Below are 21,592 nucleotides of genomic sequence, written 5' to 3' on the forward strand. Positions count from 1 at the left end.
GGGGGCAGCTCGCCGCTGGCCCTTTCTGCTGCGGGGCTGCTCTCCAAGCGCAGCCCGATTCTTGGTTCTTGCAGGCTCATCCCAAGCAAGGGCCTGCGACGGCCCCATCTGCAAACGCAGGGGGACTTTGCCACGAGCCAGGTGAGTTTGGGAAAGAAAGGCAGCCTCCTGCAGTGGATTGAACTGTGCTCACTTGTCCCCTGAGTGTCGCCATGCAGGTTGGGCACCGCACGGGAGGACAGCACCTGGACTAGCAAGGACACCTGCTGGAGAGCGGCCGCTGCATGAGCTTCTGCAGGACACAGAGCCTCTGCGGCTGCCCACAGCTTGCAGGAGGGCAGGGCAAGGGCTGGGACAGGCTGTCCTGGTGGCACACCAGCTCTCGGCAGCCTCCAAGCCACAGCTGCTGGGCCAAAGCCACGGTTCCAGCTGCTGGCTCCCTGCCTGTCCTGCCGCACTACACAGCATCGCGCTGCGGGCAGGACAGAGCAGGGCAGGGCAGGCTCTGGGACCGCTGGCCTGGGGTTCTCCGTTGATGGCGTCTTACTCTGTTTTCCTTTGCAGCAGGAGGGAGCAGCAGCAGCAGCAGGAGGAGGATGGGGCTGCCCTGGCCCTTTGCTCTACGGCGCACCCCGGCCGCTGCCCAGGCACCAGGGCAGGCGGGCTCCGGCTGCAGCAGGGCGCTCTTTGGGCAGCCCCTGGCAGCCCTCTGTGGGGAGGACAACACGCTGCCCCGGCCCATCCAGGTAAGCCAGCCTGGACACGGGGTCCCCAGCCCCCCACTCAGTCCACAGGCAGCGTCCCCTGGCTCCAGGTACTGGGGAATTGGGCTCTCTGCCCATGGCTCACGCTTCTCTGCTCCCAGCCCCTTTGCAGGAGGACAGAGCCCAGCCTGGGGAAGAGCGCTGGCCATGGCCACCGCTGCTGCAGGGCAGCTCCTCAGCCAAGCCACTGTCCTGCATCTCTTGCAGGAGCTGCTGGCTGTCCTGCACCAGGAAGGACCGACGACGGAGGGGATATTCCGCAGAGCTGCCGGCGGCACAGAACTTCGGCAGCTACGCGAGGCCCTGGACCGCGGCACGGAAGTCGATGTGGGAAGCCAGCCTGCACTGCTGCTGGCCGTCATCTTGAAGGTGAGCGCTTCTGAGCTGCAGCTGGAGGAGCTCCTGGCTGGCCTGCAGCGTTCAAAGGCTCACCTGCAGCCCTTGGCATTGCAGGAATTCCTGCGAAGCATCCCCACCAAGCTCCTCGTCATCGACCTCTACGAGGACTGGATGGCAGCCATGGAGAGGGCCAGCAAGCAGGCCAAGGTGGAGGAGCTGAAAGCGTAAGCGTGGGCAGCCGCCGGCCTGTTGAGCAGGGACCGGGAGAGTTCTGGGACCTGCCTGCAAAGGCATGGGTTCCTCAGAAAGCTGTCTTTTCGGGCAGCTGCAAAGCTGTGCAACACGGCTGCTGGCTCCCACCCGCCTGGGGCCAGCTGCAGGGACGGCTGTGGGCACCCTCTGCTTCATCAGCCTTGTCTTCCTCTTCCCTCAGGGTGGCTGACAAGTTGCCTGTGGCCAATCTCCTCCTCCTGAAGCGGCTGATGGCCCTGCTGCAGCACATCGGCCACAACGCAGCCACCAGCAGAATGAGCTGCAGCAACCTGGCCATCTGCATCGGGCCCAACCTGCTGAGCCCACCCAACGAGGACCTGCTCCCGCTGCAGGCCATGCTGGCAGTGACCGAGAAGGTACGCCCTACCCAGCAGCCGGCTGCTGCCTTCCCGGCCCATCGGAGCTTGGCTGTTGAGAGGTCCCTGGCTGCCTCCCCCCTTGAGCCAGGGCTGGTGGGCTGGGTGCCTGGAAGAGCAACCCCCAGCCGCAGCCACCTGCGCAGACAAAGGGTCAGCAGTGGGAAAGGCTGCTTGACATGTCTGCAGGCACCTGGCTTGAGACCAAGGCTTTCATGTCTGCAGGTGAACGTGCTGGTGGAGTTCCTCATTGAAAACTGCGGGGACATCTTTGGGGGGGAGGTGGCCGGCCTCTCCCCTCCATCAGCCGAGGAGGTGCCAGCACCCATGGACAGGCGCACAGGTAGGAGGAGGGGCTGAGGCTTGTCACAGACACTGGGGCTCGGGATGCCAGAAACCTCAACGTTGAGGAGACAAGCGGTGTAGGGCTTGGCTGGGCTTTGCTTGAGATGTTCTTGACTTCCAAGAAGTCGCGCTGCTGCACGTGCTTTTGCTTTCCAGAGCTGCAGTGCGAAGAGCAAAGTGGCCCTGCAGGCACAGCAGACACCCAGCGTCCGGCAGAAGCCTTTCTGGATGCAGACGCCTCTCTGCTGGACATCGACAGAGGAGCTGGGGGAGACACAGGGGCAGGGCCCAAAGCGGCAGAGGTACGGCAGCTCCACAGACACTGGGACAACATGTCTCAAGTGGGACAGTAATTTCCCAGGAGGCCAAGCAGCCGCTGGGCCTCCTCCTGGCAGCCGCTCTCTTGTGCCTTTGGGGCTCCTCCTCTCCCCCCAGCGTGGTACGTGTTAAGGAAAACTGGAAAGGCTGTTTCTGGAATGCATTTCATGAAGTATGATCTGCTTCATCAAACAAAACATACCTACAAAACACCCACAAAAGGACAGAAGGGAGTAGCTGTCACCTTGAGAGGGCTTTTGCTCAGATCCTATTCCATCGCAGCTTCATCAAGTCTAGGCTGCAGTGGCTGGACTGTCCAAAATGTGCATGATGCAAACCAGCATCTCCTCTGTAGAGCTAAGATGGCAATTTGGCAGTCAGGCCCTCACTACCCCAGGCCCTTACTTGCCACCCGTTACCTCCCACGTTTCTGGTTTAGGCACCTCCAGATTTGCCTCCAGCCACCCCCGAGGGCACGGCAGAGTCCCCGGCATGCCTGCAACAACTGACCAGCCTGCCCCAGGAAACCAGGTAGGAAGAGCTCCCCTTGCCTGACCTGAGAGCTCACTGCAGGGGCTTGGGGCTTTCCCCCTCTCATCACGCTGTGGGGTGGAAAGTTTTTCAGGATCCCACCAGGAGAAGGAAAACTCGAGACAAAGAAAGAGAAAAGAAATCTGGGCAGAGGAGAGGGACAGCACAGCAAAAATAAAACGGAGAAGAGAGGAAATGACTTTGCGGGCCCAAACCTGAGAAAATTCAGGAAGGTGCAGCACGTCAGGAAGGCCAGGTGCGTACCAGGCGCTGCTGCCCATCTTTCCCGAGTCTGAACACGGCCCTAAGTCAGCCCAGCTGGCTGGCAAGGGCCGGCGAGGGCTGGTGCTGAGCAGGGTTTGGGATGAGCCCCACGGCAGCTCCCCAGGGGCTCCCCATCGAGCCCTGCTGCGTGGCACAGGGGCACTGTCAGCATCCCTGCGCACGCACAGCTCCCTAGGGAGGTCACCCCTGGGGAGAAGGCCCCTAGTGGAGGCCAGCAAGAGCTCTCCCTTCTGGGCCATGAGGAATTCCTCAGAAACAGTGTCCTCCAAAGAAGGGGGAACCAAATCCTGCCTCTTCCTGCCTCTGGGGGCTTAGCAGAGCTTTCTGACTCTGTCGTTGCAGGTGCTGACTGACTTTCACCGGCTGAACCGCTGTGACTCCTGGGCCCTCGCAGCTGGTGTTGACAATAAAAGAATCTTTTCCCTCTCCTGACTGTGTCTGCCATCGTGTCTTCCGGAGTGGGGAGCTCTTGTGCTGGGAAGGACCCTCGGGGAGGAGTTTGGGATCATCCCTTGCCCCAGCACCCTTTCCAGCGGGCATCGGGGCTGAGTTGAGGAGCTTTAGGAGGAAAAGCAAAGCACAGAGCCACACAGGAGGGTGGGGTTGGAAGGGACCCGTGGAGGTCCTCTGGGCCAAGCCCTCTGCTCCAGCACGCTCATCTAGAGCAGGTTGCAGAGAACTGTGTGCCCTTGGCCTTTGAAGATCTGCAAGGACAGAGAGCCCACAACCTCCTCGGACAACCTTTGCCAGCATGGGACCACTCTGGGGGGGAACATTTGCCATTTCAATCTCTTCTTTCACTGTACCACATTCCAGAACAGCCATGACATGACCAGCTCAGGCTTGAAACCAAGTGCTGTGGCCGGCCTTCAGGGCCAGCAGGGACTGGGGGCCAGAGGGGAAGTGTTTTAGGGACGGATCGTGGGGGCCGGAGGGAGGGTTTGAGGGACGGACGCCGAGGAAGGCCTCATCCCTGCAGAGATGGCTCAGGCCCAGGGCCTGTCTTAAGGTTCAGTCTTAGTGTTAGGGCTTAAGGTTATATCTTAGGGTTAAGTCTTAGGCTTCATTCTTAGGGTTAGGTTTTAAGGTTAAGTCTTCAGGTTAAGTCTTAAAATTTATCTTAGGGATAAGTCTTTGGGTTAAGTCTTAATATTTAAGTGTTAAGGTTAAGTCTTTAGGTCAAGTCTTAAGGTTAAGTCTTAAAGTTAACTCTTAAGTTTAAGACTTATGGATTGAGTCTTGGGGTTAACTATAAAGTTTAATGCTTAAGTTTAAGTCTTAGGGTTAACCCTTAAGAGTTAAGTCTTGGGGATAAGTCTTAGGGATAACTCTTTGGGTTAAGTCTTAAAATTTAAGTCTTAGGGTTATGACTTTAGGGTCAAGTTTTAAGGTTATGTCTTAGGCTTAATTCTCAGGGTTAAGTCTTAAGGTTGAGCCTTAAGTTTAAGTCATAAGGTTAAGTCTTAGGGTGAAGTCTTAGGGTTAAATCATGAGTGTAAATCTTAAGGTTAAGTTTTAAGGTTAAATCTTTAAGGTTAAGTCTTGGGGTTAAGTCTTAATGGTACATCTTAAAGTTAAGTCTTAGCGAATGCTTAATAGTCTTAGGGTTAAATCTCAGGGTTAAGTCTCAAGGTAAAGTGTCAACGTTAAGTATCAGGGTTAAGTCGTAACGTTGTCTCTTAAGGTTCAATCTTAGTGTTAAGTCTTAAGGCTTTATCTTAGGGTTAAACGTTAGGGTTCAGTCTTAGGGTTAAGTTTTAAGGTGAAGTCTTTATGTTAAGCCTTAGGGTTAAGTCTTAAAATTTAAGTCTTAAGCTTAAGTCTTAGGGTTAAGTTTTAGGGTTACGTCTTAATGTTATGTCTTAAATTTAAGTCTTAATTTTAAGTCTTAGGGCTAAGCCTTATGGTTGTCTTAAGTTCAAGTCTTATGTATTGAGCCTTAGAGTTAAGTCTACATCTTAATTCTTAAGTTTAAGTCTTTGAGTTAACTCCTAGAGTTAAGTCTTAGAGTTAAGTCTTGGGCATAAGTCTTAGGATTAAGTTTTAAGATTAAGTCTTAGGGTTAAGTCTCAGTGTTAAGTCAGAGGGATGAGTGGTGAATTAATCTTAAAATTTAAGTCTTAGGGTTATGACTTAGGGTTAAGTCTTAAGGTTAAGTCTTAGCGTTAATTCTGAGGGTTAAGTCCTAAAGTTAAGTCTTAAGGTTGAGCCTTAAGTTTAAGTCATAGGGTTAAGTTTTTAGTGTAAATCTTAAGGTTACGTTTTAAGGTTAAGTCTTAGGGTTAAGTCTTGAGGTTAAGTCTTAATGGTACATCTTAAAGTTAAGTCTTAGCATTAAGACAGGGTTAAACCTCAGGGTTAAATCGCAAGGTAAAGTCTCAAGGTTAAGTCTCAGGGTTAAGTCGTCAGGTTGTTTCTTAGGGTTCAGTCTTAGGGTTAAGTTTTAAAGTTAAACTATAGGTTAAGTCTTAGGGTTAAGTTTTAAGGTGAAGTCTCAGGATTATGTCTTAGGGTTAAGTCTAGAGTTAAGTCTTAATGTTCTAAGGTGAAGTCTTAGGGTTAAGTCTTAAATTTAAGTCTTAAGGTTAAGTCTTAAGCTTAAGTCTTAAGTTTACATCTTATAGACTGAGTCTTAGGGTTAAATCTGAATTTTAAGTCTTAGGGTTAAGTATTAAGGTTAAGTCTGAGGTTTAAGTCTCAGGGTTAAGTCTTAGGATTTAAGTCTTAAGTTTAAGTGTTAAATTTAAGTCTTAATGTTAAGCCTTAGGGTGTAAGTCTTAACATTAACTTTTAAATTTAAGCCTTAAGGTTAAGTCCCAAGTTTAAATCTTAAGGTTAAGTCTTAGGGTTAATGTTAGGGTTAACTCTCAGGGTTAAACCTTAAGGTTGAGTCTTAAGTCTTAGAGATAGGTCTTAGGCTTAAGGCATAGGCTTACGTCATAGGGTTAAGTCTTAAGGTTATGTCTTAAAATTCAGACTTAGGGTTAGGTCATACCTAACATAGGGTTAGGTAATGACTAGAAATTCAAAAACAGCCATGCTATTGCCCATGTTCCAGAAACACGTCTGTTCTGGCTGTTGCAAAGGCCCCAGCAATGTCCATAACTTACAGCCAATTAAATTCTTCTGTAAAAATTGTGTTAGGTTCCAATGAAGAATTAACGGGTCGTATGAAAAACGGTAAACAGCTTCTGAAGTGCTGCTTCTTTGTGTCTTGCAGATGAGTAATACTGCAGCATCACACTGAGGCCAATAAGGTGCTCCCCTTCCATCTTCCCAAGCTGGGAACTACTCTCTACAGGATAGTATCAAAGTATACGCACATTTTAAAGTTAGGATAAACACTCTGAATTATTAACAATTAATGTTTTGCTCATATTACAGCAGTTATCCAGCTAGAGAGCACAGTGTAAGGTTTACAACCACTATTTCACAAGAAAGTACATCTAAACATACCTTAATAAGCTGGGCCAGAGAAAGAGATGCGGAAGAGTCGCCAATCTATTCAGAAAAATTAAACACATGTTCAAGTTCTGCATACAATCAGAACATAGCAAGAGTTCACCCCTACTGCTGTATGAAAGCCTGCGCTATAGCCTCTGAGCATCACTGAAAGAGCCACCTCCAAGCCAGTGGAATTTGTATTTGTTCAAAACAAAGTCCAAACCTTAAACAGCTTTACGTATGCCTACGTTGTTAATGGGAAGAAACTAAAGTAACCAACCCCTCTTGAGATCAATCTATCGCTCAGGATACCTCAGAGGGGGACCCTTGCCAAATGCTCACAACTGCTTAAAAGACGGAGGGTTAAGGAAGCTGTCCATTTTCAGCTCAAAAGGATCTAAAAAAAATATTTCCGTTTATTTGAGAAGGAAGTGTCTCTACAGGAAACATTGCCAGTGCAGTTTATAAATTAATCAGTTAATAGCTCAACATTTTCTAAATGCACACAGGCACGGTTCATGAGCGCAGCATAGTTTTTGCGCTGTCTTTCATTTACTTTCATTAGACCCCAAGTTCATGAATTTCTAGGTTAAGTTATCCTAAGAGCTTACAAAGTGATCAGATCCCGTGACCTAGAGCTCGTGTAATGCCTCACACCATTCGAGTGAAGAAAAAGCAGTTATACTTACAGATGAAAACCAAACACCACCACAAAGTAATGTTTGTACTATGAGGGCTATTTTGAAATGCATTGTTGCACGTAGCATTCCACCCAAGGGCCAAATGGAGATCTAGGCCATCACTAGTCAAGTATCTCCTCGCGTTACTTATTCATGTCTTAGCAGCAGAACGACAGTGTTTTCTGAACTGAAAAAAATGCTGCCCCTTTTCCAAATGTAAATTCAAAGTGGTGGTGTACTGAAGGGTGGCACCAAGTTCAGTGGTGCAAACCTTGAACCTGCAAGCTCTAAAAATGAGCCCACATTATCTGTACAACACACAGTCATACAAGAAATATTCTAGCCTATTCAGTACGAAATGCAATGCGTTACTAGGCACAAATACCACTGCTCACATTAGCACCGTGCAAAAGTTGGCATTGCTCAGTTTTCACTATGCTGAATCAAATACATTGGATTTACAGCATACACTGTGTTTCACTGGAAAGTATGTTTTTATATATATATTACAAATATTATATATAAAACATTTATATTTTATATATATAAAAGAATTAGTACAAGGCTACATTTCTTAGGCTTAGGTGCAGCATGCAGAAAAAAGTTTCAGCTTGTGTTTTTACATACCTCTTTTGATGTTCTACTCGCTGGCTCAGTTTGACTTCTAGAAGAAGAAAGAAAGATGATCAGAACTTAAAATAAAGCACTCGTAACCAACATAAAGCCGTGAAAACAGTTTATAAAACCTGAGCACCAAAACACCGTGTTCTGATAGTCTTATGAATATGGAAATTTATTTCTATACATAAAGTGTGCTCTCCTGGTACATTCAGTGCAACTGAAATAAAACCCCAAATCCCATTCCTTCTTTGTCCCCAATTACTCTAAGATACAGAATACAGCAGTGCAAGAAGAAGTCCTCACATATTTTCTTTCTTCTCTCTAAGTCTCAAAACGATGAAGACTGTGCTACACTTTTCTGTTCTTAAATAGTCAGCCATCCAAATATGAAGGCACCTTCAGGCAATCTGTATAGCCCCACTATCACAAACAGGTACCAGATAGAGCACTTTGGTTTCTACACTCCCCTGACAAAACAAGAACAGGTGTCTGTAGAAAAGTGCTTCTTTGTGGAGGCCCAAGCACTGTGTTCAGGTACCCACCATCCTCTAGCCTAAAGTGACTACCAATAGCAGTAGAAACATCACCTGAAAGCAGTTCCAAGGATTTTCTGTGGTCGAGGAGGCCTGTGTTAAAAAAATAAGGAAAAAAGCCTGGATTACCAGAATTTGCTTTAAGATCATCTTGAACATGCTACAATATTTTAGGAAACACTTATGGCACACAAGCCCTTGCCGAGATTCCACATACTCATTGGTCTGTACCTGCATGCTACTCATGAATCACACATGCAACCGTCCATCAGTTAACAAACAATTCATACATCATCCAAAGCGTCCCACGAGCAGAGGCAACCCAAAGGCTGCTGTGCAAGTCCTGCACAAATAGAAAGGCTCATACTTCCTGCCACTGCTACACCACCACCAGGCTCGCAAGTACAGCCACGTACCTCCTGAACATGAGGAAGTGCGAGGAAACGCTTTAGATTACCACACCATGGTTTCTCCATCCACTTGCCTTGAGGAAGATACTACAAGGTGACTAACGCATTTCTGAAGGCCTCTCCACCGTGACACCATGCGTTCATCATTCCCAAACACTAACGACTCTACCAGTTGTTTCCACAATGTTTCCAGCTGAAGGAAGAGAAAGCTAACCTGCCCGATCCATTTGCAACTTTAGGAGAGCAGCGGCATACATCCCTGATCCCCACGGGCAGGTATTTCTTGGATCTTTGATGCTAGGGGCACCTAGCCTCTCATTTTAGGGCAGCATTCCAACACCAGGAGAGGGTGCCATCCAACCAGAAACCGAGGCGATATTGACAAGACAGCACTAAGCATCCCCATCTAAATTAACCCCCCAAACCAGGCCATGTTTAGAAGCACAGTGCTGTGGCATCCAGAAAGCCTTGGCAGCGCCTGAAAGCACTGCAACACCTACTGCAGTAATATGCCCAAAGCTTACAGGAGAGCCACATAAATTCAGGGGGTTTTGCTTGCAGATGCTTCATGGGTACTAGGATGCTGCGGTACTGTTTGTTTGAGACACGCTGTAACTCGCCAGTACACTTTATGTATTGAGAACTAACATTAGAAAGACATGGCAAAACCACAAGTCAATAATATCTACTAATGGTGGAGGAGAGGTCTGTCTTGAAGAAGCCTTGAAAACATGACCATTCAAACCATGCTGATGCAGCTGATACAGAACTGGACTGGACGAATACATCGATGACAGCGATAATGCTGTAGTCAGGCTTACATTTGAGTATCTGCAATCGTAATCAGATTCTCTGTCCTCCATAAATCTGAGGAATACAGCAGTAATACCTGGAGCACAGAGAGCAGCTTAGGCTGAAAACAAACTTAGAAAGGTAACTACTAACATTTGGGAATGTGCTCAACTGCTTTCTGAGCTTCAGGTTTGGAAAAGATCAACTGTTCCTTCACCGTCCTGGCACAAAAGGCAATACGCTTTAGGATGTTGTTCTTTTTCTCTTGCCCGACGTAGACATTGTCTTTAGGAATCTAATAGGAAGCACTTAAGAATGAAACTTCTTGTTTGCATGGTTTGCCAGCTGGCCACTCTCAGTCCTTCCTCTGGAGACAGCATGCAGCCCACACACACACACCCCCCTTTGGGGTGTAAGAATACCCTGCCCCCCTCCCCCAGACAAAGGAAGCAGTCAAACACGGAGACTCGGACTGCTGGCAGATGGGAACAAATCACCGGTTCACACTGCAATGTGTCTCTCCGTTTACTCTAAAAGCACTAAAAGCAAAAGCATACAATAAGGAATCTCTCTGCATAGAGGAAACAGGATGGAGAACTTGACTCTCAGAAAAACCAAGCCCAAGAACAAACCCAATTCAAACGTCTGAACAGTTACCACTGTTGGAGCTTGAATGCCACGTCCCAGCAGGCTGAAAAATCTAAGTCTGCTTTGGGACAGACACCTTCAAATCTGCCCTGTCACAACACAATTTAACAGCAGCTTTAACAAGAAAGATACAACCGGAATGCCTCCGTAAACTAACCGCCACAAAGAAGGTGAACGCACTGAAACCCCTCCCAAAGAACACAACGTGTTATGGCTACTTACCTAAGGTCTGTTTTGCCGGTAGCTTTAACTCCTCTGACGGGGACTCCCCTAACAGTTACCGATGAGTTCCCCGGAATCAGGGCATTATCATCTGTGTATTCTGGAAACAACATCAATACAGAGAAAGCATCAGTCAGTTTGTAAGAGTGATATTGACATGTCGTGACGTAGCACTTCAGGGAATCCCTTTACAGATACAAACCCAACATTTGACACACAGCGTCATGCTTTTATCATCTCACGGTACCTTTCCAGAAATCTTCAGGTCTGATAGTCAAACACAAGCAGCAAAATCTTTTCCATTTTTTTGGAATCGTTTCAATGCCAACAGCAAAATGGTCTCTAAAGTCACTAAAGCAGAGTCTGCTAAAGCATGAGGTTCTTTCCTGATCTCACTTACATTGCTTTTGCTCCTGTTAGCTTACAAAACCCTAGAACATGTCTCTATAACAGCGAGCACGGAAGAGGACACCCCCACCCTGCCTCCCACCTTTTCAAACACATCCCAACCATCCATTTTGCCTTCCCACCATCTTCAAAGAGAGTCCACCATCTCTTTCTTTTTTTCCCCCAGTGATGTTTAAAATCCTGTTTACTTTTAGCTTCTATTAGCATTGCTGCTATTACGAGATTTCCGTGATCACGCGGCCCCGAAAAATCTGAACAAGTTGGCCATCTTCACTCAAGGTTCACTGAAGGGTCTTTCCAAGATCACGTCACCATTTAGTCAGGACTCCTGCACCAAGTTATAAAACCCACGACCGTATCTCCACAGGGAAGATCTCCGAGAACCCCCTTTAGGCAGAACATCCTGGCCGAGTTCTTTCCTTCATCTTCTGAAGGTGACTTTAAGCACGTAGAGGCTGTTCAATAAAAACGGAAATTCACGGTTATGTGTAAAACCCCAAAATCTCGCATACATGTGTATGACACTGAAATGTATTCCTTAGCTTTGCTCTGACAACCACTGGGGGATTTTTGCCTTTTCACAGGGAAGACACCCTTACAGAAGTTCCACTAAGTATCTGTGTCACAACCTGTACATCTGCCTCTACCTGCATGTCTATCTCTACCGCCGTATGACACGCGATCCCGTAACACCCCCAAGACCCCTAACACCGTGCTGTTAAGTCTCCTCACAGATACTCTCCTGAACATACTTTACCTATCTGCAGGTAAACAGCGTGCTTAGGTCCAACCACTTGAAAGGCTAGGGCCAAAGTTACAGTTACCGCAGCAGACATGTTATTCTGTTTAAGTTTTAATACATCAAACAGGAAGAGGGAAAAAACCTATGAGTACACATTGTAAAGAAAAGACTGTTGTGAGAATGTCACAGAACCACAGGAAAAAAAAAAGAAAAAAACCAAAACAAAACACCCGATAAAATTTGAATGTTTAAGGAATGGCAACGGTTTCCAAGTCTTTTTATTTCTGTCATATCCCAAAGTCTTTAATCACATGCAAGCTTTGCCAGATGGTAGATTACCAAACTGAAACAGCACGCTAAGTAATACGAAACCATTACCGTCTCTGAGAATCAAGCACCATTTCTGAGATTCAAAAGAACTTAGGGCTTCTCGAAGAACATTTCTAGGTATATTCACCATAAGTGATCTGCCATAAAACTTCAGTATTGCCCTGACACCGTTTAACACGCAGTACCAGGAAAAAAATGCACCGTTTGAAAGAAACGAAGAAATGATGCTCAATAACATCTGAATGAAAATGTCTTTGGTGTAGCAAAGAAGCTGTATTAGCAAGAAATGCCAAGTATACTTGAGACAGAACACCCGTCTACAAGATGGCTTTCCAGGGTCTGCATAGATTCTCACTCACAGATACACTCTTGATCCAAAACGTTGCTACTGAGCAGTTTCTGCAGCAGCCAAGCGCCACTTTGGCAATGCGGTGGAGTAAAAGTAGTTGAAGACAAATTTCAGTCACCAAACCCACTTTTTTCCCCTTCCAATTAGCCATCCACTCCTTTTCTATCACGTTCAGCCTTCTCTGCCGGGTTTCAAAGAAATCTGGCAGGTTTGTGATTACAAGGCATTGTCCCACATTTCCTTATCGTTTTACCTAGAAGGGTTCCCAGAAACCAAACCTCTTCCACGCGCGGTGCCGCACATCGACCCCGTACGCTGCTGTGCCTGGCTGCGCACACAGCCCTCACGCCAGCTGCCAGCGCACAACCACGGAAGAGCAGCTCTGAGGCCCCAGCACGAGTCACCGCTGCCGGCCGCGGCCCAACCGCCTCACTGGCCACCTGCGCCACCGCCAGCCGGCCGGTCCCCGCATCCCGCGCCCGCCGCCCCCACGCGCCTTCCATGGTCTAGGCGTTGGTGACCTGCAGGTCGCAGTGAGTGGCCTTCAGCCTCTCGCGGCCTGATCTGGCGCCTGAGGTCCTGTCACCGCCAGGCTTTCAATACCTGCTCTCCCCTCCTGTCACCCCCCAGGCTGTCCCCAACAGCTGTCCTCTCCTGTACCCCCCCCCCAGGCCTGTCCCCACCTGCTGTCCCCTCCTGTCACCCTCCAGGCTGCCATTGCCTGCTGTCCCCTCCTGTCACCCCCGGGCTGTCACTACCTGGTGGCATAAGCTACATAAGATAACAAGACAATAAGAAAAAAAAAAACCAAACCGAAAACCTGCTTTGGTGAACACCAAAACACCCATGACTTTCTCAGGCTCTTCACTACCCCACATGTGAGTCAAGGGACAGGGTCTCCCACAGGCTCTTTTGCGGGCACTTCCTGAAGACACCCCCACCCCCCAACCCCCACCCCACCCTGCTTTTCTACAAGTGCACAAAGAGGTTAAGAAGAGTTTCATGTCTAAGTTAAAGGAGGCAGTTTCTGAAATTAGCTTAGGTGAAAAAAGCAAGGTGGTGTATTCATGGATTTTCTCCTCTGCAAAGCCATGAAGAAAACATGAACCGCACTCCCCAAAGGCAAAGGAGCAAACTGAGGGAGAGCAGCTCACTGGCGCCTTTCAGAGCTTCAACAGTCTGGAGAAACGGGAAAAAAACCCATGCAAAGATAAAGAGCAGCCAAGATGCACTTTTATAAAATGCACATTGGGGCCTGTTCCAGATCTCAGAATGACTTTCAGTATTGCTTTGCATGACTATTAGACCAAGGCCTAAAGTGGCGTGATAGCTTCTGCTTGCCGGGGCACGGTAAGATCACTCAAACGAGCGACAAGGTAACAAGTAAACACCAGAGGCAATAGCGGAGCTTACCGTTTCCCTCCACTGGTGACCAGCTGTACATAAACCAGCTTAACCAGCCTCCCTAAGGGTGGCTCTAAAGTCGCTGAAAAGGAAAAAAAAGAAGGTAAGTGCTTAGCCTGAAATGCAAAGGCACCATCTTGGCTCCCAGGCAGGTGGCACAGATGGCCCAACAGGGTCATGTGCCCACCTTCCAGGGAAGATAAAAAAAGCGCAGGACGTCTTAGTGGGGTGGGTTTGTTGCATCCTTTCCGTTTGCTGAAAGCCTGAGGAAGGATGTATTCCACGGTAGGACCGGTGGCACTTTAGACCTGAGGTTAAAAAAGTGCTGCACTTCAGTGACGCTCCCCAAGCTGCTTTCACCACCAAACAGAAAAAGATTTGCTTTCTCCAGTATGGTGGGAATGATACCATAAAGTCGGTCAGGGAGAAAAACCCTCTAAGCCTTGCTTGCAAGTTTCAGAAGGCCGGCATTCTTTATGGCAGTGCTGGGAGCACGGGGGAATGTTTCCTCTGAGCGTGCTCACCCAGTTCCTCGAGGGTACGCACTATGGACAGCAGAGCACTTGCACACTCATAGCGCATTACACATGCATTTTCAGTCAGGCACGGGATGGGTTACAAGTTGCTTGCTTTAATGCAAACGAGCACACACCCTCAGACAGCACTGCTGAGGTTTTTTACTAGCTCCCCGTGCTCCCCAAGCGGGGCCTTGCCCTCTCTCGGGGGGCTATCTGAGTCAGAGGTCACGATCTCCCCCCACAACAATTACCTTTGTCCGAATTCCAACCAACATTCTGCGGATCGCAGCACTCTTATCGGCTTGTCTCCTCCTGCGACCACAACGTCCTCACCCAGAGGCTCTTTCTGCATCACTGAAGAGAACGCAGATCTTTTCCCCATCCATTCTTTGTTCCCCATCCTTCTCAAGGCTGACTCCCTGCATGAGAGGTCCCTTAATTCGTCACTTCTAACAGCTTTAGAGAGTCAGCTTGGCCTAACCTTTGTGCGCAGGTGTGTTTAACGTAGAGCTACACAGCAAATCAGAGCGTGGTAACCGGGGAGCTCAGACATCTTGTCCCTTTGCCGAGCCAGCAGCCTTCCCTTAACAGAATCCCTGGACATAAACGTATACACAGTGGAATCTATACAGTGGCATCAAACGTCCCGCCAGACACCACAACCTCTGTCCCTGGCATGGCCCAACTGCCCAGCACCACCAGACCACTCTGGCCCAAACACCATAAGGCAATGGTTCCCACCTGACAATAGCAAGTCGAGGAACATTTTTTTTTTTTTTTCCTAAATAGAGGGAGTTTTACTTCGTATGCTGCCGACTACATCAAATTATGTTTTGCTGGCTGACTGGATAGACAGCAAAGCTGAACTCCACATCAAATATAATCAAATCTATCAAGTATATCACATAATGGAATATATCAAATGCAGTTTCTTATATTGCAATAAAAGAAAATAGCATGCAATATGATAAAAGGAACCAGTGGCAGTTACTGTGAGCGATATGATAAAAGAGCAACAGGAGCGAAGCATCCATTTGTTATCCCAAAGTGTTAACGTGACTAAGGAAAGGAGACATCACCAATTAACACCCCAACAACACCCAGGCCCACCCTTCGGCTGGGAGCCCCCTTGCAGCCAGTGCCAGGAGTCTCTCGGGAGCTGGGAAATTCCCCTGGAGAAGGTACCAGGAAGGAATTCTCTTGCTGCTTCCCACCGTGCATGGTAGCCATGTGAGGCACAGCACAAGAGTTCTGCTCCCTGCTTTCTCTGGTGAGAAAATTGACACAGCACTTTTGAACTCATGGCCTGGGAAACCATGAACCAAAAAACATGGCCTGGGGAAGTGCAGGGCTGCTCCCCTGGAGAGGGTTCCAGAAGGAATTTTATTGCTGCTTCTCACCATGTCCTTGCAGCCACGTCAGGCACAGCAGAGAAATTGTGCACCCTGCTCTCTGTGGGGAGAAACTGGACACCTTTACACTGGCAATAATGCACAGCCCAAAAAACTCACCTTGACAAAGTGCAGCCCTGCTCCCCTGGAGAAGGTGGCAGGAAGGAATTCTCTTGCTGCTTCTCACCCTGCCCTGGCAGCCATGTCAGGCACAGCACAAATGTTCTGCTCCCTGCTTTCTGTGGTCAGAAAATGGACCCCTCACCTTTGAAATTGCGCAGAGCCCAGAAACCTCACCTTGGCAAACTGCAGCACTGCTCCCCTGGAGAAGGTGGCAGGAAGGAATTCTCTTGCTGCTTCTCACCCTGCCCTGGCAGCCATGTCAGGCACAGCACAAAAGTGCTGCTCCCTGCTTTCCGTGGTGAGCAAAAATTAATCCCTCAGCGGTGCAGTCGTTAAGATCCAAAAAAAGTCCCTTTGGCAAAGTACAGCACTCCTCCCATAAAGAAGGTTCCAGGAAGGAATTCTCTTGCTGTTCTCACCCTGCCCTGGCAGCCATGTGAGGCACAGCACAAAAGTTCACCTCCCTACTTCCTGTGGTGAGAAATTTGACCCAAACATTTTGCACTCATGCAGAACCAGTGCTCACTTTGTGAAAGGGCAGCACTGCTCCCCTGGAGAAGGGGCCAGGAAGGAATCCTCTTGCTGTTTCTCACCCTGCCCTGGCACCCATGTGAGGAACAGCACAGCACAAAAGTTCTGCTCCCTGCTTTCTGTGGTGAGCAAAACTGACCCTTCAGAGCTGCAGACCTTAAGAGCCAAAAAAAAATACATCTTGGGAAAGGGCAGCACTGTTCCCCTGGAGCAGGTGCCAGGAAGGAATTTTCTTGCTGTTTCTCACTCTGTCCTTGCAGCCATGTGAGGCACAGCACAAATGTTCTGCTCCCTAATAGCTGTGTTCTGAAAATGAACCCCTCACATTTGCAATCGTATAGAGCCAAAAAACCCCTCACCTTGACAAGTGCAGCACTGCTCCCCTGGAGAAGGTTCCAGGAAGAAACTCACTTGCTGTTTCTCACCGTGCCCTGGCCGCCATGTGAGGCACAGCAGAAAAGTGCTGCTCCCTGCTTTCTGAAGTTGGCAAAATTGACCGTTTATAGTTCTACTCATGTAGAGACAGGACTTTCTTATTCAAAAGCAAAACCCAAAAAGCCACGTAGCCGTGGGAAACCCTTTATCCTTCCGTGTGGCTGGTGACTTCCCATGGCTCTTCCGCAAGGCAGGAGAAACAACCATGAATTTGGAAGCCCACGTAAATTCAAGTACACTTGGTCCTCTGACAGTCACTACTTATGGGCCAGCAGTCCTCTCACCCCTCCACAGATCTGCCTCTTAGTCCTCTAGCAGTCATCCTCCATGGAGGGACCACAAGTCCTCCATACCTACCTACCAACTCACCAGAAATGAGTCAGACCACACCAGAAGTGACACTGCCTGACCTGCAGGAGATATACTAGGCCTGTAACGATGGTTTCAAGACAGAAAAAAACACCACCGTCCACCAGCACAGCAGAAAAACAACCAGAAGAAACTTGGTACACAAACCAGAGGCCCCCATGCAAACCCTACAAAGGCAAAATAGCTGAAAAAAGGCACTCTCCACAAAAAAAAAAAATCACCACACAGAACACATGATAAAAATGCCATAACCCCAGCAACACAGGGCCAACAAACACAGGTTCTGTCCATAACAATAACACACTTTGACACTAACTCGCCTGACCTCTGGCACACCATAACCTTGTTGCCCCCAAACCACAGCACATTGTAGCCCTAAGGCAACACAAAATGGAACGCAAAGTCCCTGAAGATCTCCGCCAGGGCAAAAGCAAAGAACAGAGCCACACGGGAGGGTGGGGTTGGAAGGGACCCGTGGAGGTCCTCTGGGCCAAGCCCTCTGCTCCATCACGCTCACCTAGAGCAGGTCGCAGAGAAATGTGTGCCCTTGGCCTTTGAAGATCTGCAAGGACAGAGGCTGCACACCCTCCTTGGACAACCTCTGCCAGCATTTGACCGCTCTGGGGGGGAAAATTTGCCATTTCTATCTCTCATTTCACTGTACCACATTCCAGAACAGCCATGACATTACAAGCTCAGGCTTGAAAGCCAGTGCTGTGGCTGGCCTGAAATTCTGTCCCCGTATTTTTCATCCACTGGTAGCTAAAGGAGGACAAACAAGGATTTCTTTCAAAGGAGAACTTCTCTTTTCCTCTGTCCTACTTCTCTACCAGTGATCTGGATTCTGAGTGCTGTGCCACTGTCCTAATGGCCTGGAGAGGGATACTTCTTGTAGGACAGGGAGGAGGTGACAGTGGAGATCATCAGGCTGGGGAAGCTGAAGGAAAACGCAAGCAACTGGAGTTGCCTGGAGCAAGAGTGGCCAGCTTCAGAGCTAGGTCACCTCGTGTCCTCAGCTCCCATGCAGGAGCTGAACCACACACATGGACTGCAAAGCAGTGTGGCCCATAGAAGAAAATCTGCTTTTGGCTCGGGATCGCCCAGGGGCATTTAACTGCAATTCCGCCCTTGTCAGCAGGAAGGAAACATGCCCTGCAAGCACACACTGAGGCATGACACCTTCACCGGGGCTAAAGGGTACCTCAGGAGACCAACATGGGACCCCCCAGGGGCACCTGGATTGCTGGCTGGAGGATGGGTAGGTCAAAGGACCCTGATGGGAGCCCTGCAGGCTCCATACATTGGACCAACGGGCACCTTCCCTTGTCACACAGAGCATCCTCTCGGATGCTCTGGACAGTTTCTGGTAGATCTCTGGAGAAGAGCTTCCCCCCAGCCCTCTCCCATGGGCTTGCTCACCCCCGGTGCCCTTCCCAAGCACAGCCCCAGCAGGTGGATGCAACCGGCGTTGCAGGGAAGAGCAAGCAGCAGGCACACAGTCAGCACTGCAGGAAAGCTGGGACCCCAGACACCCACCCAGCCTCCCCAATCCCAGCCTGGCCCACAAGAGTGCCTTTATATCCCTTTCCCAGAAGTGCTGAATTCCCCTTCCAGCATTAGCCACTGGACCCACGCTGCTTCTTGCTGCAGTGTACAACAGCCAGCAGAGAACTTGCTACATGTCTCTGATGTCCTGCATTTTTCCTGAAAAGGGCGGGTGTGTAACTCTCTGCATCGCTTCTATTTGAAGCAAGGCATTGCTTAGGGTCAACAGTGAAACCAGACACGGGCCATCAAAAGCTGGCTACGGGTCCCTTCTTTGCCATGGTCATGGCCTACCCCACAAACTCGCCCCTGGCCGTGTTGGCCACCGGCTGGGTGAAGGTCATGGCTAACAGGGCAGGGGCTCCCGGGTGGTGCTCATCCAGCCCTGATCGCCAAGGGTGAAGCCTTAGCACCCAGGTGGGATAAAGCCTTCCCAAGCAAGGGTGGTGCTCCAGGGGCACCACAATTCCTGCCGAAGCTCACCACACCTTTCATTTCCCTGTGGCGCCTGGCAGGACCCGAGCGGCTCTTTACTGCTGCTAGTCCCCCCGTCTTTTGGTAAAAATGGAAGTTTTTCCTCGCGGTGGGCCTGCTCCAATTCCAGCGCCTTGGGGCCTGAGGCCTAGCACGGCCTGTGTGCCAGAGGCCTTCCAACGGCTAGGCCGGCCTCCACCAAGAGGAGTCTGCCTCTAGCCACAATGGTCATCTCTAGGAAAAACAGCTTCTTTTATTGAGCGGGACCCTGTCAAAAAGCCAGGTGAAAGCGCTGGCCGCAGGCGCAGGGAGGTGGCCCTTGCCCCCTGCCCTGTCCTGCTCGGGGCTCCCCCGGGCAAGGCAGGGCCGGCCATACTGGAGAGGGCCCCAGCCCCGCCCCCGCAGGCCCCGCCCACTTTCCGTTGGGCTCAGACCGTTGGTCACGGGGAGCCCACGGCCACCACAGGCAGCAGGGCAGAGCTGTGCTGGCACGCAGCGGCGCTGGCAGGAGGCAGCCTCTGGCCCAGCAGCGCTGCCACAGCACCAGCACCCCGCTTCCCAGCCTCGCCGTCGCCGGCTGGGCCCCCTCCTCGCTGCACGGCCAGGGCCCTCCTCTCCCGGGCAGGATGGGCCAGGCCAGCTGCTGCTGCAGCTCCAGGTGGGCTCCCCCCGGGCTCGGGGACACGCGGGCACAGCTGGGCCACGCAGCACTGACGTTGCTCATGCCCGCCGCTCTCTGCTCTGCAGGGAGGCTCTCAGCGACGCCGAGCCGGTGCTGAGCGCAGACGTGCGGCTGACCCGGGGCCGCAAGAGGAGCCAGAGGCGCCTGCTCCTCCTCCACAAGGAACTGGTGGTCGCCAAGTTGCGGTAAGACCCTCAGAGCCCAGATCCTTCCCCCCAGCCCCGGCCCAGGGACACCCTGGCACCAGCCCCAGGCCCCGGCCCCTCGGTGCTGGAGGCACCAACGTCCGTCCCAAGGGCAGGTGGGGGACAGGGCTCTGCGCGTGGGGACCCAGCCCAAGGAGCCCCGCTCCAGCTCAGGGCCGGCTTCTGCTCTCTGCAGACATGGCACCAGCCTGCGCCCACAGCTCTGCCTGGCCCTGGACCAGCTGTGGGTGCTCAGCAGCGGGAAGGAGGCTGCGGGGCAGGAGGGACAGGAGGAGGAGGAGCAAGGCACCGATGAGGACAGCACCTCTGTCATCCTCGCCTGGCCCACCGGCTCCTGCATTGCCACTTTTGGGTGAGTCGTGGTCGGGCAGGAGAGCTTCCCAGCCGTGCCCACGCCATCCCGTGAAGACTGGCCTCTGCCTTGCGTGCAGAGCCTGGGCAGGGAGCAGGCAGCTCGGTGGCAGGGAGGGAGGGATGGGGGATGTTTCCCCATCCTGCATCCCCTCGTCACCTTTTGGCCCCCAGAAGGGAAGGGCAAATACAGCTGCTCAGGCAGGACAGAGCGACCCAGGGCTTGGACAGCGCCTCTGTCCTGCCCCACGGGGCAGGGCTGTGCAGGCCCCCACCTTTGCCCAGGGCTGGGGGCAGCAGGGCCTGACGCTGTCTCTCCTCTCTTTCTGCAGCTCCCAGGCACTGAAGGAGCTGTGGGTGGCCACGCTGCTGGGGTAAGCCGGGGGGGGGTGCTCCAGGAGAAGCTGGGCCCACGGGGGAACACAGCCCCCAGCTGGGGAAGGTGCCCCTGGGGCTGCAGGCAGCTCTCGCGCACAGCTGCCTGACAAGAGACAAGAGACGGCTTGGGGCTCACCCAGCTCTCTCCCTCTCCCTTCCCGGTGCACAGGACACCAGAAGGACGCACGGGAGCCCGCGTCACCCGCCTAACATCCATCAAGCTCCTGGAGAAGGAGCTGAGCCGCCGCCACGCCGTGAGTGTCTCTCTGCTCTGGGCCCTGTCCCCAAGCACTGCTCCTGCAGCCGAGCAGCAGACCCATGGCTGCTCACCTTCTTCCCCTCCTTCTCTCCCGCCCAGTGGAGGACAGTGCGCGCCAGGAGCCTGGAGAGGCTGATGGAGGCACAGGCAGAGGTGAGAATGGCTGCCTTGCACCCATCTCTGGCTGTGCTGGGATGTGCAGCCAGTGGGGTGACCATGTGCAGGAGGGCGGGGGTTCCCACAGTACCACTCCGCAGCAGAGGGGGTGGGGGAGACACCAGGAACGCTGGTACGTACTGGCTGGCTGGCGGAGCTGGGACGAAACCTGCCGCACGGGGCAGAGAGCCTGGGAGGCCAGAGGGTCCCAGCTCTGCCATGCTCAGGCTGCTGGTGCCGGGGGGCAGCTCGCCGCTGGCCCTTTCTGCTGCGGGGCTGCTCTCCAAGCGCAGCCCGATTCTTGGTTCTTGCAGGCTCATCCCAAGCAAGGGCCTGCGACGGCCCCATCTGCAAACGCAGGGGGACTTTGCCACGAGCCA

General features: G+C 51.2%; 1 protein-coding gene across 1 annotated transcript; it reads left to right on the forward strand.

The window, feature by feature from the left end:
- The first annotated feature begins 369 nt into the window (after positions 1–369).
- LOC129735038 (T-cell activation Rho GTPase-activating protein-like) lies at positions 370–20,051 on the forward strand. The gene is made up of 6 exons (XM_055700417.1): positions 370–746; positions 972–1,133; positions 1,218–1,327; positions 1,537–1,672; positions 18,300–18,358; positions 19,928–20,051. Exons 1-6 carry the CDS (start codon positions 597–599, stop codon positions 20,049–20,051), a joined length of 741 nt encoding a protein of 246 aa, XP_055556392.1. The 5' UTR covers positions 370–596.
- The last annotated feature ends 1,541 nt before the right edge of the window (positions 20,052–21,592 follow it).

This window comes from Falco cherrug, unplaced genomic scaffold, assembly GCF_023634085.1.
Source record: "Falco cherrug isolate bFalChe1 unplaced genomic scaffold, bFalChe1.pri scaffold_129, whole genome shotgun sequence".
NCBI classification, from domain to species: domain Eukaryota; kingdom Metazoa; phylum Chordata; class Aves; order Falconiformes; family Falconidae; genus Falco; species Falco cherrug.

What these genes read in the sequence shown, in the direction of transcription:
- LOC129735038 (XM_055700417.1), top strand. Translation starts at nt 597, where the DNA reads ATGGGGCTGCCCTGGCCCTTTGCTCTACGGCGCACCCCGGCCGCTGCC. An exon ending in AAGGTGGAGGAGCTGAAAGC is followed by an intron (nt 1,328 to 1,536) that starts GTAAGCGTGGGC and finishes CTCTTCCCTCAG; the next exon opens with GGTGGCTGACAAGTTGCCTG. An exon ending in ACCTTCACCGGGGCTAAAGG is followed by an intron (nt 18,359 to 19,927) that starts GTACCTCAGGAG and finishes TCTGCTCTGCAG; the next exon opens with GGAGGCTCTCAGCGACGCCG.